General features: G+C 42.1%; 1 protein-coding gene across 1 annotated transcript in view; it reads left to right on the top strand.

Annotated features, from left to right (window-relative positions):
• The window catches only part of SCFD2 (sec1 family domain containing 2), a 555,742-nt gene extending 539,289 nt beyond the window's left edge, over positions 1–16,453 (top strand). Inside the window, exon 9 of the mRNA XM_056558002.1 lies at positions 14,949–16,453. Within this exon, the coding sequence (XP_056413977.1) occupies positions 14,949–15,041 (93 nt within the window). The 3' untranslated portion in view covers positions 15,042–16,453. The remainder of the gene's footprint in view (positions 1–14,948) is intronic.
• The last annotated feature ends 901 nt before the right edge of the window (positions 16,454–17,354 follow it).

Raw genomic sequence — 17,354 nt, 5'->3', positions numbered from 1 at the left:
CTCCTCTGTGCTCTCTCCTGTCTGATAGCACTCCTCTGTGATCTCTCCTGTCTGAAAGCACTCCTCTGTCCTCTCTCCTCTCTGACAGGACTCCTCTGTGCTCTCTCCTCTCTGAGAGGAGAGAGGACAGAGGAGTACTATCAGATGGGAGAGAGCACAGAGGAGTGCTACCAGACAGGAGAGAACACAGAAGAGTGCTATCAGACAGAAGAGAGCACAGAGGAGTGCTATCAGACTGGAGAGATCACAGAGAAGTCCTATCAGACAGGAGAGAGCACAGAGGAGTGCGATCAGACAGGAAGAGAGCACAGAGGAGTCCTATCCGTAAGGAGAGAGCACAGAGGAGTCCTATCAGACAGGAGAGAGCACAGAGGAGTACTATCAGACAGTACAGAGGACTTACTGGACTTTGTCTAAGGCTGTGCTTCAGCTTGGACAAAGCCATGATTTTATAAGCCATGATTTCTATACAAATGAAATAACATTTTCCTATGAAGTATATTAGAAAGGTTAATGTTTTGTCAAGATGTACAAAATATAAAAAGTTTTTGTATCTGACAGTGGCAATTTAACTTTAAAGTCACCCCAGGCAGCAATAGAAAGGTAAATATTCCCCAAATCACTGATACCTGTGGACCGAATTAGACCTGGTGCCGGTGAAATTGCACTTAGTTGTATGTCAACCTGCTGGTGTGGGCAGCACAGTAAATAATTGTCTTTACTGAGACAGGGTTGGCTGAGAACATTGAATGTCAGTAAATTAGAAAAGTAGCTTTTTTGTCCATTATATGAATATTAATAGCAATTCTAAATTTTAAAACATCCTCAACGTGTCTAGAAAAGGTTTGTGGGTCTTGTTAAGAGGCCTTCATTCAGCAATGAAAGAGTTAAGGCTGATATTTTCTGCTCAATTTAGCACTCAGTTAGGCATTGTGCTCCATCAATGGTTCTGTTAAGTGAAAGACTTCTTTCTGGTACTCCTGATTCCAAACAAATTCTTCTCCCCAATTCACTTCTCATTCATCGCTTTCAAATAGAGCAGGAGAAATACTTTCTCTGGCTTCAGCGGTGATTCAATTGTTACGTACTGATGGACGCCTCAACGAGAGCCTAATGAAGACCCCAACAATCAGCACATCATTAATAAGAGAAATGTTTCTAACATACACTGCAGGAATGTTGGCTGCCTCTCTAGGGCACATTTGACAGCAGTGACACCCCATCTGGCGTATGCCGGGCTTCAGCTTGACCTAGGTTATAGGTCTTTCTCCTGACAAGAATATAACCTTTCAAATGTATTCACTAAAAAATGCAAAATAGTTTACATTTATTCCAAACTCCATAGCACTATGGCAGTATAGAAGCATTAAAAAGCTATAGAGAAAAATGTAAAATATGTAATAAAAAAAACAGATAAAAGCCGCAAAAATAGAGATAGAAAGACTCATTGCCAAAGAGATTAAAACTAACCCCAAAATGTTTAACTATATAAATAGCAGAAAGGTCAAAAATGAAAGTGTTGGCCCTTTGAAAAGTGATGAGGAGGAAATTATAAACGGGGATCAGGAAAAAGCAAATATATTAAACTAATTGTTCTCCACTGTATTCACCGAGGAAAATGAAATGCCAGGTGAAATATGGCGAGATCAGGTAAACTCCCCAGTACAGGTCACCTGTCTAACCCAGGAAGAAGTACAGTGCCGCCTACAAAAAATCAAAATAGACAAATCGCCAGGTCCAGATGGCATTCACCCCGTGTTCTAAAGGAATTAAGTAATGTAATAGACAGACCCCTATTTTTAATATTCAGGGACTCTTTAGTAACAGGGACTGTTCCCCAGGACTGGCGCATGGCAAATGTGGTGCCGATATTTAACCCCTTAAGGACCCAGGGCATATGGGTACGCCCTTGCTCCCTGGTAGTTAAGGACCCAGGGCGTACCTGTACCTGTCTCAGTCCTTTCTTCAGCAGCTAAGAATAAGTATATACTTATTCTTAGCTGCTGAAGAAAGGACTGAGACAGTCCTGAAACGCGTCCAGCGTCCCCTCAACACCTATTGAGACCACCAGTGCACTTGCCCTGCTCATTAAATAGCAGTCCGATACCGGAAAATAAACTGTCAATCACCCGACACCCGGTGAAGGAGACATCCGCGCCTCGCTGCCACGAGGACGCCACCGACATACCCGCAGAACCGCTACGACAACACCACACGTAACCCACCATCTACCAGCATCACCACCGTGGGAGACGGCCGAGTCTCCGGTGATGCTGTCTCATGCCAAGAGAGTTACTCAGTGCTAACACACTGTGGGATTCCACAGCGCAACAGGAGGAGATCGCAGCATCCCCGTGAAGTTCAGCGCATCAGTGTCCGGGAGTGGTGAGATGCAAAGTATCGTAAAAATATGCATGCATATTAATTGTGACTGCACACTAGCTTTTTACGTTGAATATTGTCTGCAAATAGCAAGTATATCATCTACTAAAGTGTTGAATTGCGAACTATCACGATAGCCGGACTCATCTGAATGGTTGCCACGGGTTACTAACCTTATGGTTGCTATTGGTTACTAAAATACCGGAATCTGTCTATATTAGCAGGACTTTTTTAAGAGAGGAGATAATTGACTATTGTGGATGGACTAAGACTTTCCCACCCAGATCCCTCTCCCTATATATGTTTATGGTGGTCTCTATTTTTTATAACAATTTTACATAAGTATTTTTATTTTTTATATTTTATACTCTGTGCTATACACATGTTATAGTTTTTAATAGTTGGTGCTTCGCCTACACAAGGGCCCTGTGAGACGCAGTTGCTGCTATTCACATTTTATCTTATATTCTATTGTCACATTATATATAATTAATAAATTGAAATATTACTTGAAATACTACCTGTCCAGTTGTCTCAAACCCTGAGCCCTAATATATATATTTCTACAGACAAACTACAATTTGACACCTTGGGTATAGGTGTCTAATTAGGTAGCCCGGGTTTATTTGGTGGGTAGTCGGACAAGAGCCTCTCCAACTCCTCTATATAATTTATAAATTATAAATCTGTTTAACTTTTTGGCACCAGTTGATTAAAAAAAATGTTTTCCACCGGAGTACCCCTTTAATGTTGACAGCAAATGCTCGTTTTAGGCACACCTGACAATTTCCATGATTTTCATTTATAAATAACTGGATGTTTGGATCAGCAACCTAATTTTAAGCTGTTAAATATCTGAAAAACACATTAATATTTTAGTAGTGACAGGAGGTGTATTGGATGAACAGAAAATATGCATCTGCATGAAAAGACAGGTGCATAAATTTGGGCACCCCAACAGAAATATCCCATCAATATTTAGTTAAGCCTCCTTTAGCAGAAATAGCGTCCTCGAATCCAAGTGACCCTCAACTTTAACAAGACTCCCAGTACTGGCACTGGCCGCAGAGCTCCACAACATGATGAATCCTCCACCAAGCTTCACTGGGGGTAGCAGGTTGTCTTGGAACACTGTGTTCTTTTGACACCATGCATAACGCTCCTTGTTATGACCAAATAACTCCAACTTTGTTTCATCAGTCCACAGCACCTTCTTCCCAAATGAAGCTGGCTTGACCAAAGTGAGTTTCCATACCTGCTGATCCAAACACCCAATTATTTATAAATGAAAATCATGGAAATTGTCAGAGGTGCCTGAACTTTTGCATACAACTGTAATTTGTGTTCTTTTCATTGGCGAGTACAAAGATTCAAGGGGCAGTTAGAAATTACTTCTGATATCTGATTGAATCCACTATTTAGATAAACCAATCCGGAGTATAAAAGTAATTATATTAATCAGTAGGTATAATATATTTGCTTATACCAAAACACTGTATAGACGGTAAATTATTGAAGGGAATCTATAAGGTGCTTCGCAGTGCCCAAACCAAGGGTGGCATCAAACGAGGAAAGGCACTTTTATTACATTGAGCTATGATTTACTCTGGATTGTTACAGAGTTTCAGAGAAGTTTAAGAATGGGGTATAAAGTAAAAGAGGCCGACTCTACACCATGCTTGATTGATAAGCTATTGCCCCCCTTGACTTTATGCTCTATTCTCAGCTTGTCTTTTAATCTTACATCTATTTGAAATGCCATAGAGTTTCAGAGTAAATGATAGCTTATTCTATTTAGGGCGCTTGTGTCGACCTGAAGCACCTAACAGGTTCCCTTTAAACGATAATGCTCATACAAAAGGGCAGCTTTGTAAGATGCTGATCTGATTGATGGAAGAACTTGAAAAAGATGTGGTAACCATTATTATCCATCCAGAGCTGCCATTCCACAGATTCAGGCTTTCAGAAAGTCTCTAGACTTTTTGTTTTATTCATATACCGGCGTTTGCCCTATTCTAGGAGCAGACGAGAAAGGTAATGAGTGAAGATAAAAAGTGTTAAAATCGCACAGCATCCACTATCGTATATGTGGAGGTACTGTTCCGTGGGTTAAAGGGGTATTCCGGGATCAAACATTTTATCCCCTAAGATGTCTGATTGCGGGGGGCCTGACGCTGGGACCCCCCACAATCTTCCTGCAGCACCCGCATTGTATGCGGGGCTGCGTCTCCAGTTTCGGAAACCTCCAGGTTTCCAAGACTGGAGACGTGATGTAACACCACGCCCCCTTGTGACATCATGTAACGGCGCGGGTCCCCTGCGATCAGCCATCTTATCCCCAATCCTTTGGATAGAGGATAAAGTGTTTGATCCCGGATTACCCCTTTAAAGGGGTAGTCCGGTGGAAAACTTTTTATTTTATTTAAATCAACTGGTGCCAGAAAGTTAAACAGATATGTAAATTTAAAAATGGAAAAATAACAGTCCTACTAGGCTAGGAAGAAAGTTTAGAATAAGGCAGAATAAATAGAGATAAATAAGGAAGAAAGCAAGTGTCTGATAATAAGATATAAAATATAATTACATTTATTGAATAATACTGTGAGGTCGGGGGCAGGGCCCTTGCCGCAGACAGCTCACTAAAATAGAATGGTAAAAGTTAGTTATAAACATTTAAAACATGACATTAAAATAGTATTGCACTTCAACGGTGGGACAATGGTGGAGGTTTATAGTCCAGTGTATGTAATAGGATATATCCAATAAATAGTTTTTGCAGGGCTGGAGGCTCGCCGTTACGAGCCCACTGAGTATACTTGTATGCGCAATAGCGCTAAAGATCTATCCTCTGTACCCCAAAGGCACAGGGACAAAGTACAAGAGGGAAAATGGATCAGAGTCAGGCACTTAGTGCCTCTTACCGGCTCCGGATAAAGCAGTCATATACGCATAGCAGCGCTTAACGGTAATCCGGATTGATGCCTCTCAGCCCCGGCAGCACAGGGAAGGTGTAGGAGAGGTGAAGATGTCCGGTACAGATGGTTATTGTGTAGTCCGCTTGAGCGCTGGAGGTCTTTGGTGTGGGATCCCTCTCTACCCCGGAGGGAGAAGCTGAGAGGGCATCATGCCTGATGAAGTGAAACTTCTGCGAAACGTGGTGCATTGTGGGAATAAAGAGAAGTTGCCTTTTTTATTGATCTCCAGCACCTTTATGAACTCTGCTAAAATTGGAGGAATCTCTCCTTGTATAAGTTCTTAAAATGGACAGAGATGTCAGCAGAGAGCACTGTGCTTGTGATGTCAGCAGAGAGCTCTGTGTTCCAAAAAGAAAATAATTTCCTCTATAGTATTCAGCAGCTAATAAGTACTTGAAGGATTAAGATTTTTTAATAGAAGTAATTTACAAATCTGTTTAACTTTCTGGCACCAGTTGATTAAAAAAAAAAAAAAAAGTTTTCCACTGGAGTACCCCTTTAAGGCCTTTAGAATGTTTATTGACTTTCTGTGAATTTGAACACTGTTCTTGCTGCAAGCAGTGACAGGCAGAGAGAGGTGAATTGGCAGAGTGCTATGATTTTTGCATAAGTCACTAAATACATTAGCAAATGTACATTTCCAAAAAATTCTGTTTACTTTATTATATATGAGCTTCTCTTGCTGACTGCAGTCAAACTATACATTGCCTCTCCCCACTACCCATCCGTTGGGTACAGTGAATGCTTTTGCCTATGATCTGTCACAGCTTTGTTCCCCTCCTGATGTGGACTGACAGGGAGGCTTATAAATAGAGATGAGCGAACTTACAGTAAATTCGATTCGTCACGAACTTCTCGGCTCGGCAGTTGATGATTTATCCTGTGTAAATTAATTCAGCCTTCAGGTGCTCCGGTGTCCTGGAAAAGATGGATACATTCCTAGGAAAGAGTCTCCTAGGACTGTATCCACCTTTTCCAGCCCACCGGAGCACCTGAAGAACTAATTTATGCAGGAAAAGTCATCAACTGCCGAGCCGAGAAGTTCGTGACGAATCAAATTTACTGTAAGTTCGCTCATCTCTACTTATAAATAATAAAATAAGTTCCATTTTTTTAATAAGAATATATATCATAGTGGCATCATTTCTACTAGTATGTTCAGTGATGACAAATGCAAAAGTCAAGGTCCCAGACTACCTCAATATTAAAATACAGGGGTGCTCATAGGTTTGCTTATGCAAGATCTGTGGAAAATATAAATGTTCCTTCAAAACGTAGTTTGTTAATATACAAGATTGCTTAAGTTAAGCGGATCTGTTCCTACTGAAAAGAGGATAAAAATAACAACAAATTCACACACATTGACCTTTAGTTGAAGTTCATATACAGTGGTCCCTCAAGTTACAATATTAATTGGTTCCAGGACGACTATTGTATGTTGAAACCATCGTATGTTGAGACCAGAACTCTATGGAAACCTGGTAATTGGTTCTGAAGCCCCCAAAATGTCATCCAAAAATAGGAAAAAGTGAGGAATAAAGAAAAATAAGTAGATAACTAATATAGATAAAGAAAATCCTTACATATAAAAGTAAGAAAGAGCTGCTGGGAGCTGTAAATCACTGTCTATTTCAGTGTTTCCCAACCAGAGTGCCTCCAGATGTTGCAAAACTACAACTCCCAGCATGCCCGGACAGCCTTCGCCTGTCCGGGCATGCTGGGAGTTGTAGTTTTGCAACAGCTGGAGGCCCCCTCTTTGGAAAACACTGGTCTATGTAGAGGACAGAAGCTTCTTCAGGGTCCTGTACAGAACACGCAAAAAAAGGAAAATGGAGTCGCCCTCACCTGGTGTCCAAAGGAGCAGCTAACCCTGGCACAGGTAAAGAGTACAGAACATGTAATACCTCCCTGTACTGTAGGGGGCGCTACCAGACATCAGTCAGTGCATACGCTTCAGTAATACACTGGTTTTACCAGTGAAATATCCATTCTGATTGGTCGGTTCTTCCAGTCATTGACACGTTTCGCACATTCCATAGCATTGTATGTTGAGTCTGGTTTCAAGTTACGATAGTCCAGAACAGACCATCGTATGTTGAAACTATTGTATGTTGAGGCCATTGTAAGTTGAGGGATCACTGTACTTTTGGGCTGATAATATGCAAAAGTAGCTCTACTCCAGAAGGAAGAGAGCTTACTCTCTGGTGCTGCCCATGAGAGGTATCAGACCTTAAAAAACGAAGCTGGACCCCTTTAAGGCCTGATGAAAGGGGGCCACGTGTCTTTTTGCACTCTCCTCAAGGAGTAATATCCTGTCCGGTAACACTCAGGTTGCCAACACTGTGCCTTTTGTAATTACTATCTGTATATAGCTAATGCATTTCTTAGGTCTTGAGAAACCTTTTCATCCATACTGCATGATTAAAGCACGAAGAAAGCAAAAATTCTTAAACGATATGTGGGCAGAAGGACTTCAACTTCATGAATCATAAAATTATATAAAGAGAGATCCTAAGATGCTAAAATGAAAATCAGTTCTGTTCAATCTGTGATGAAGTGGAAATAATGGGTTCATTCATACAAAAGCTACAATGCACTAAACCCAAAACCCATAAGCAACAATGTGAACATGGTAGAGATGCCAGAACAAAGCCATTTCTGCACTAATTCCATAAAACAGCCATTAAACTTCTTACAACTTCTGAAATATTGAGACCAAATTTGAACTTTATGGTCACAACGATAAACCTTCTTTTCAGAGAGGAGTTAAAGGGGTACTCCACTGGCCAGCATTAAGAACTAAATGTTCCGAATGCTGTTTTCGCACTTCTGGTCGGCCACGCCCCTCATGACATTACAGCCACGCCCCCTCAATGCAAGTCTATGGGACCTCTCCATAGACTTGCATTGAGGGGGCGTTGCTGTGATGTCACGAGGGGCGTGGCGGACCCCGCAGCAGGAAAACCGCATTCGGAACATTTACTTCCGAATGCTGGCCAGTGGAGTACCCCTTTAAACGCTATGAACTCTGCTATTTGGTGGGGTGGGGGTGAGCTAAAGCACATGGAGTTTAGTTACAAGAAACCTGTTGATTCTTTCATGCTGCCTGAACCATGAGTCATCAGGGCAGTCTCTGGCTTCTTTCTGCTCTGCCAGTCTGTATTGGTAGATCTCTCCCTATACCCAAATAGTAAGAGATCCATCAATGAAAGCTGACTGGGTGGGAAGAAGCCATCGAGGACCACCCTGATGACTCTGTGTTTGGATGTACACAATAAAGGAAAGCACTGGAAGACCACTGCACAATTTACTTACTATAGTGGCCTCATTTCTGTGGGAGCAGAGCTACAGTAACACGGCATGACCACTACACAGTGTATGGAGTCAATGCTTCTGACATTCACTGTGTACATCTAAACACAGCTGCTCTGCCAAACAGCTTCTTAGTGGGGTACCGGGTTTTGGCATCACACTGATCAGATATTGATGGCCTTTCCTGACTATAGGCCATCAATCACAAAGTTTCTGAAAGTTGCTTTAACCCCTTAAGGACCCACGGTGTATGGGTATGCCCTGGCTCCTTGGTACTTAAAGACCCAGGGCGTACCTGTACACCCATGGGAATTTCAGTCCCCGCCGGGCAGGGACCGGACCAGGATGCCTGCTGAAATCATTCAGCAGGCACCCAGTGCAAACCCCTGGGGGGGTCCTGAGACTCCCCCATGTCGGTCAATTCAGAATGGCGATTTGCGGCGATTCTGGATCAATCGGGTCTCTGGTGACCCGGAAAAAAAGGGTGAGTGGGGCTGTCCGAGACGGCCCCATTCATCCTTACCCAGCAGGAGTGAGGGTGCCACCTCACAATCACGTGATTGATCGGTCGGAACGGCCAACCAATCACTGCCCTGCTGGGGTCTCCTACCCGGCGGGGGTCTCCTACCTCTCCCTGGCCCGGTGTGGGTCCCCTCAGGAGCGGCGGCGGTCCTGGCGGCAGGAGTGGTGGCAGGATACAGCAGGAGGTGAGGCCTGCTGTTGCTTGCAACAACTCTCAGCATGCACAGCCAAAGGGCATGCTGGGAGTTGTAGTTTTGCAACAGCTGGAGTTCCATCTACAACTCCCAGCATGCCCTTTGGTAGTCTGTGCATGCTGGGGGTTTTAGTTATGCAACAGATGGAGACACATTTTTTCTTTGAAAAAGTGTGCACCCAGCTGTTGCATAACTACAACTCCCAGCATGCACAGACTACCAAAGGGCATGCTGGGAGTTGTAGCAGTGTGCCTCCAGCTGTTGCAAAACTACAACTCTCAGCATGCCGTTAAACTGTCAATGCATGCTGAGTGTTGCAGTTTTGCAACAACTGGAGACACATTGGTTGTGAAACAGAGTTTGTGTCCTAACTCAGTGTTTCGCAACCAGTGTGCCTCCAGCTGTTGCAAAAATACAACTCCCAGCATGCACTAAGAGACTGTACATGCTGGGAGTTCTAGTTTTGCAGCAGCTTAAGGCACACTCGTTGCAAAACACTGAGTTAAGTAACAAACACTCAGTGTATTGCGCAACCAATGTGCCTCCAGCTGTTGCATAACTACAACTCCCAGCATGTATGGTCTGTCAGTGCATGGTGGGAGTTGTAGTTTTGCAACAGCTGGAGGTTTGCCCCCCCCCCATGTGAATGTACAGGGTACATTCACACGGGCGGGTTTACAGCGAGTTTTCTGCCGTAAGTTTGAGATGCGGCAAATTTTCCGCCGCTAACCATAAGATCACCAAGGGTGATCCACTAATTCCCTAAATTTACCATATATTTAAACTCTTATCTTTATTAGTAACTCAACACACTACAAAAAACAAAGGGTTAAAAGTATCAGTGTGTTTCTCTTCCCATAGTAGAGATTGTCATAATACCATACTGGTATCACTCATCTTTTATTGTCTGTGTGTACCTGCAGTGTGCTCACAGCAAGGGAAGTATATACACTGTATTTAAAACCAATTTGCGGCCCCCCTCGCAGCTCAAACTCCCTGCGAGAAACTCACTGTAAACCCCCTCCCGTGCGCATGTACCCTAAAAACACTACAATACACATAATAAAAAGTAAAACACTACATATACACATACCTCTCACACAGTCTCCCCCCCCCCCCCAATAGAAAAAAAACATTTTGTACAGCACTGTTTCCAAAACAGAGCCTTCAGCTGATGAAAAACAACAACTTCCAGTATTGCCGGACAGCCACTGACTGACAAGGCATGCTGGGAGTTTTGCAACAGCTGGAGACACGCTGCTTGGGAAACACTGCCATAGGGTATTTTGGTGGCGGATGCAAATCCCCAAAATATTCATTTTCAGGAAAAAGGGTTTATCCATAGATTTTAATTTCACGTACATTTACAAAATAAATATACATATTCATTTATATATGATGTAATGCAGTAATGCAGGTTGTAGTTATTGATTCAATATCAAATAATATAAATTAATATAACTCTTTTTATCCTTGCTATCTCTCTGCTTTTAGTTGCATCACACATATTAAGTCTAACTAGAATACTACAAATTTTAGCAATTTATTTCTCCCAGCTCCCTGAGAAGAACCTTTTACACGTCAGCAGCATCAGCTGTCATCTTGTTCCAGTAATTTAAAAAAATACAATGAGACATGTACATCCTTCTCATTATTGTCTGAGACACTGTGACGTGCATGGCAAGAGCTTAACAGTTCACCAATAGTTGCTGTCTAGCCACCCTGTACATTTAGTTGGTATAATATCTATTTATATTGTGAAAGTGTTACTGACTATTTGTAGCACAATGCCAGCTCAAGGCCTAAATGGTCACTGACTTTTCAAGAAACTTCTCAGGAGATGAGTAGTGGACACTTGTGGTTAACCCTCTTTCCACTGTACCAGATTGTCAATTACTTTGTTCATGTCTAGTGTGCTTGGCTTTATGTTATGATGTGTAGTTTTAAACCTATCATATGTACACTTCCCTGGAACAAAGGCCACTCTAAGAATAAATAATAAACTTAGTGTCTGGCATTTTTTACCGTTTTTAAGCATCTGTATTTCTTTAGCTCACTCTCAGAAGCAGCAGCAGGACGGAGGACATTATAGAGCCGTAGTGAATAGTGTAAGCTGTGAATCCGGCAAGGGGTTAAATATAACTAGATCTTTCAGCACCTTCTCTGTGTGTCTCTTTCTGCCTCTGTATCTGTTCAGTCACTCCCTCTCTTCCCACTTATCTTTAAATAGTTTTCTTTTGGCAGTTGTAAACTGATCCCTCAGTGAACTGATCTTTCTGGAGACAGATTTTATCAATTTTTAAGTAAAATATGAGGGTTTATATTACAAAGTTTTTACTATCCATTTGTACTACTGTTTTGTTTTGTTCTGTAATATTACAGTATATGGTTAATGTAATAATTACTTTTAGAATAGTTAAAAACAGAATGTGTCTGGGGTTGCCAGTTTATTTGTCACCCCTGATGCCAATGTAGGACTATGATTCTATTGCATTGATAATATTTACCATTTTAGAATCTGTGAGTATAACTTCTTTATGATGCTTGCAATCCTTTGTTACACTTTATGAATGCTCTGTCTGATTATGAATTAGGTGCAAACATCTATGAGATTACTTCCCATGTCAATGCACAAACAATGTCTAATATTGATTTTTTTGTTTTAGGAGATGAAAGAAAATCCTCATGCACCATTAATAACAAGTGCATTAATATTTATTTTGTTCTAGACTTAAAGTAAAGCTATACACAGCTTTACTATCAGTTTAGAACAATATATATATTTATGCACTTCAAATGATTGGTGAGTGAGGATTTTTTGATGGGACAGAATTCCAACAGTCTGAAACATTGAATTCTTATTAAAGCACAAGGATTATGGGACAGTTTTTTTTTTTTTTTTTTTTTTTTTTTTTAAATATAGTCCCTGAGCCCCTAAACATGCTGACACTTGACATTAGTCATGTCTTAGTTCTGTACATAGTATTTTGTTGGGGACTTCATTATCTTTATTACTACTATAATGATCTTATACTTTTGTCCATAAATTATATGGTTTAAAGATTAATATCCAAAGTATAAAATCTTTATAGTAGTTGGAACTCTGTTTTTATTTATACAGAGGTCTAAAGCCCCCACATAGACAAAGAGTTAAAACATAAAAGTCTAGCAGCCTGCAGTCTCTTCAAGGAAGTAGCTACAGGATGAATTATATATGACATATATATATGTGATATTTATATTATATATCTATGTCTATGAAAGGAGCTTGGAGTTCTGTGTTGTATGCTCAGGGAGCCTCAAAAACCTCATAAGGTTTTTTAAAGAAAGTTTAAAGAGAACTAAGCATTCGATTTTACCATATATAATGCTTGGCAACGAGTTATATATGGTAAAATCTTCATCCTCGCCATCCCTGGGGGACATTCCTAAAAGGGACATTTTTTGCCCGCAGGGATGGTGAGGAAATGAAGTTTGTAAGTCTCCCCCATCGCCCTGTAAGTAGTCTCCTGGGCGGGGAGCTATACTTACTTAGTCTCGTCGCTCTGGCCGCAGTGACGTGCCGAGGGAGCGTCACTATTGCCAGTGCAGCGGGACTAGGTAAGTATAGCTCCCCGCCCTGGAGACTACTTACAGGGCGATGGGGGAGACTTACAAACTTCATATTCTCACCATCCCTGCGGGCAAAAAATGTCCCTCGGTAAGGGTGATGATATGAAGATTTTACCATATATAACGTATTGCCAAGTGTTATATATATGATAAAATCTAATGCTTGATTACCTTTAAACCTACACTGCTCAAAAAAAATTAAGGGAACACTTATACAACACAAAGTAACTCCAAGTCAATGACACTTCTGTGAAATCACACTGTCCACTCAGGAAGCAACACTGATTGACAATCAATTTCACATGCTGTTGTGCAAATGGAACAGGCAACAGGTGGAAAATATAGGCAATTAGCAAGACACCCCCAATAAAGGAGTGATTCTGCAGGTGGTGACCACAAACCACTTCTCAGTCCCTATGCTTCCTGGCTGATGTTTTGGCCACTTTTGAATGCTGGCAGTGCTTTCACTCTAGTGGTAGCATGAGACAGAGTCTACAACCCACACAAGTGGCTCATGTAGTGCAGCTCATCCAGGAAGGCACATCAATGCTAGCTGTGGCAAGAAGGTTTGCCATGTCTGTCAGTGTAGTGTCCAGAGCATGGAGGCGCTACCAGGAGACAGGCCAGTACATCAGGAGACATGGAGGAGGCCATAGGAGGACAACAACCCAGCAGCAGGACCGCTACCTCTGCCTTTGTGCAAGGAAGAGCACTGCCAGAGCCCTGCAAAATGACCTCCAGCAGGCCACAAATGTGCATTTGTCCAGCCCAACACTGTGCAGGACGTTTGGCATTTACCAGAGAACACCAAGATAGGCAAATTCTCTACTGGTGCCCTGTGCTCTTCGCAGATGAAAGCAGGTTCACACTGAGCACATGTGACAGACGTGACAAAGCCTGGAGACGCTGTGGAGAATGTTCTGCTGCCTGCAACATCCTCTAGCATGACCAATTTGGCAGGGGATCAATAATGGTGTGGGGTGACATTTCTTTGGGGGGTGCACAGCCCTCCATGTGCTGGTCAGAGGTAGCCTGGCTGCCATTACCTACCGAGAAGAGATCCTCAGACCCCTTGTGAGACCATATGCTGGTGCGGTTGGCCCTGGGTTCCTCCTAATGCAAGACAATGCTAGACCTCATGTGGCTGGAGTGTGTCAGCAGTTCCTGGAATAGGAAGGCATTGATGTTATGGACTTGTCCGCCCGGTCTCCAGACCTGATTCCAATTGAGCACATTTGGATGCATTTTTGAGCACATTTGGATGCATTTTTGGAGAATAATTACATTACAGGTTATGAATTCTAGATCTATATAAACTCAGTAGGGACTCATTAGGTTATAAGTTGAACTTGATGGACTTGATGGTCTTTTTTCGACCTTATGAACTATGTTACTATTTTACATCTGGGACATCATGTCTTGCTCCATCCACCAACGCCATGTTGCACCACAGACTGTCCAGGAGTTGGCGGATGCTTTAGTTCAGGTCTAGGAGGACATCCCTCAGGAGACCATCCGCCACCTCATCAGGAGCATGCCCAGGTGTTGTAGGGAGGTCATACGGGCACGTGGAGGCCACACACACTACAGAGCCTCATTTTAACTTTTAAGGATATTGCATCAAAGTTGGATCAGCCTGTAGTGTGGTTTTCCACTTTGATTTTGAGTGTGACTCCATATCCAGACCTCTATGGGTTGATAAATTTGATTTCCATTGATAATATTTGTGTGATTTTGTTGTCAGCACATTCAACTATGTAAAGTATTTCATATGATTAGTTAATTCATTCAGATCTAGGATGTGTTATCTTTTTGAGCAGTGTATTTGAAAAAAGCAAAAAAAAAAAAAAAAAAACACTCACATGCTTTACTGTAGGGTGCTTTTTTTTTTTTTTCTACTGTAAAACAGAAATTACGATTCAAAGTTGTTGTTTTTCTGTTCCTATTTTAGGTGGTTGTTCTGTCCACCAGACTTTTAAAACCGCTCGACATTCCTGAACTGCTGTTTGCAACAGACCGTCTGCACCCAGACACCGGCATCTGACTGTTTTCTCCTTCAGATGAGTGATGATCCAGGGTTAAAATCACAAGATCATCTCTGTGTATAAGAAAGTGAAGAGCCTTGAAGATTTCTATTGCATTTTTTTGTTTTTGTATTCATTAAAATATGCCTCTTAATAGATATTTTCTAATAGAAGCTGGATTCTGCAGTCTAGCTTTCCTCTGTACACTTTCTCCCTCTTACTCCAGCAATCTGCTGTAGCATGTTGCTTATTATATGCTATGCTGTGGTGCTGGCAAGTTCTGACAATAATAAAACTTGGCTAATATACGTTGACTGACTTAATGAAGCGATAAACACCTGTCTGTAAGGAGATTAATGGTGTTACATAATAGTGAGCGTTGTTCCTGTCTACACTTTTAGACAAGGACATTCATGGGTTTGGTTTTCCTGGAAGGCGCATTGAACAATGCATAGCTGGCCATAGGCGAAGAACATCATCTTCTGGGTGTTCTTCATTAATTTTATTACTGTATATAAGTGCCCACCTGTGTCTGGTATCAGGCCTGTTCTATACAGCAGGTATACGCCTCTTCACAATCAATCAATAAGATGCCAGGAACATTTTTTTACTGATTGTTCCTATTACAAGAACAGCAAATTCCATAGTACTTAAAATTCCACCAAAACAATCCCAATACCTTATAGAGTTGGGTAAATACAGTGGTGCTTGGAAGCACGTGGACCCTGTAGGATTTTCTATATTTCTGCATACATTTAAACTAAAATTGAGCAAAAATAACAAAAATATACTTGCTGTAGTCACCCTGGCCACTCCCAAGCCCCACCTCACTGCAGCATAAGTGACGTCCTTGAGCACTGAAGATAGTAACGGTACAAGCATCAGGGACATCACTCAAGCTGTGCTGGATGGAGCATGGGCCGAGCCAGCATGACCTCAGCTGAGAGAGGCTCAGCTGCATACAGTACTAGTGTTTTACAATGATTTTTTTCTTTAATTACTTTCTACATGTAGAGGCACCATGTGAAAGCCTTTTACTCACTTTATAAGGTACTGGGAGATGTTTGGGTGGCACATATGTGTTGACCGTTTGTCTTTAAATGGCCACTGTCATTTGGTAAAACTTTTGACATATACTCATCCCTCCGATCAGAACGGAGCCGGGAGAAGTTTGCGCCCAGCTTGTTCTGTCCCTGCTTTGTATCACGTGATCGAGACACACCTGTAATGTAAGTCTACAGAGCATGTCTTGATGACGTGACATGAAGAAGTGAAGTTAGTGTGCGGCAGAGCAGACTTCTACCGGCTTGTTCTCCTGATCGGCGGAGGTCTGAACACGCAGACCTCCGTCAATCAAAACTCTTCACATGTCGCTAGGACATGTTAAAAGTTTTTCCAAATGACAGGTACTCTTTAAAGCGCAATTGTCATAATTTTTAACCCCCCAGACTACTATAATGTTGTTCCTGATGACCATAAAGTGACTGGAGCCATATCTTTATCGCTGCTCTTCCTTCTTTTATAACTTAAAAAATCGTTTTATTCAGCGGTCAGGCACAGTCGGATAGGCGTGGCATGGGGTTTGCAAAACCCTGCCACCGCCACACCTATCCTCTCTTTCAGCGCTGGGACCGCTGTGTAGTAAGACAGAGCGGTCCACAACGAATCCAGTGCGCATGCGCCCCTCTCAGACGTGTGCGCCGCCGCCCTGAATTGACAGAGCGAGAGCTCGATCCTTCCCGCCGTCTATGTGCTCTGTGCTGTACTAGAGGCAGTGAACGAACAAGCTCTCTGCCTCTAGTATCTGCACAACCTTGTCACCGGGAGCTGAAGAGGACAACAATGGGCATTGTATTTTGAAGAATATCAGAGCCGGACAGGAGGGGCACATGCGCTATGGACCTCTGTGTCTTACTACGCAGCGGTCCCAGCGATGAAAGAGAGAATAGGCGTTGCAGGAGACGGGGCTAAGCGAACCCCAAGCCACGCCTATCCGACAGTGCCTGATCGCTGAATAAAAGGATTTTATAAGTTATAAAAGAAGGAAGAGCAGTGATAAAGGTATGGCTGCAGTCACTTTATGGTCATCAGGATCAACATTATAGTAGTCTGGGGGGTTAAAATATCATGACAGTTGCGCTTTAAGGAAGGGTCCTTCCATATATTGCTAAACATTATTTTGAATAACACGTAGATCACCACTAGCCAAGGTCAAGCATACATATAATCCATATCTATCATAAACCAAATAAACAAAAGCACAAAGAAGAATAATCCTTGGATAGTTCCTTAAAATCCACATCTTTTATTTTTCATGACGATTAAAACGCATA

This window comes from Hyla sarda, chromosome 1, assembly GCF_029499605.1.
Source record: "Hyla sarda isolate aHylSar1 chromosome 1, aHylSar1.hap1, whole genome shotgun sequence".
Classification (NCBI taxonomy): Eukaryota; Metazoa; Chordata; class Amphibia; order Anura; family Hylidae; genus Hyla; species Hyla sarda.
The sequence above is the reverse complement of the archived record's forward strand: the minus strand, read 5'-3'. Positions and strand labels throughout refer to the sequence as shown.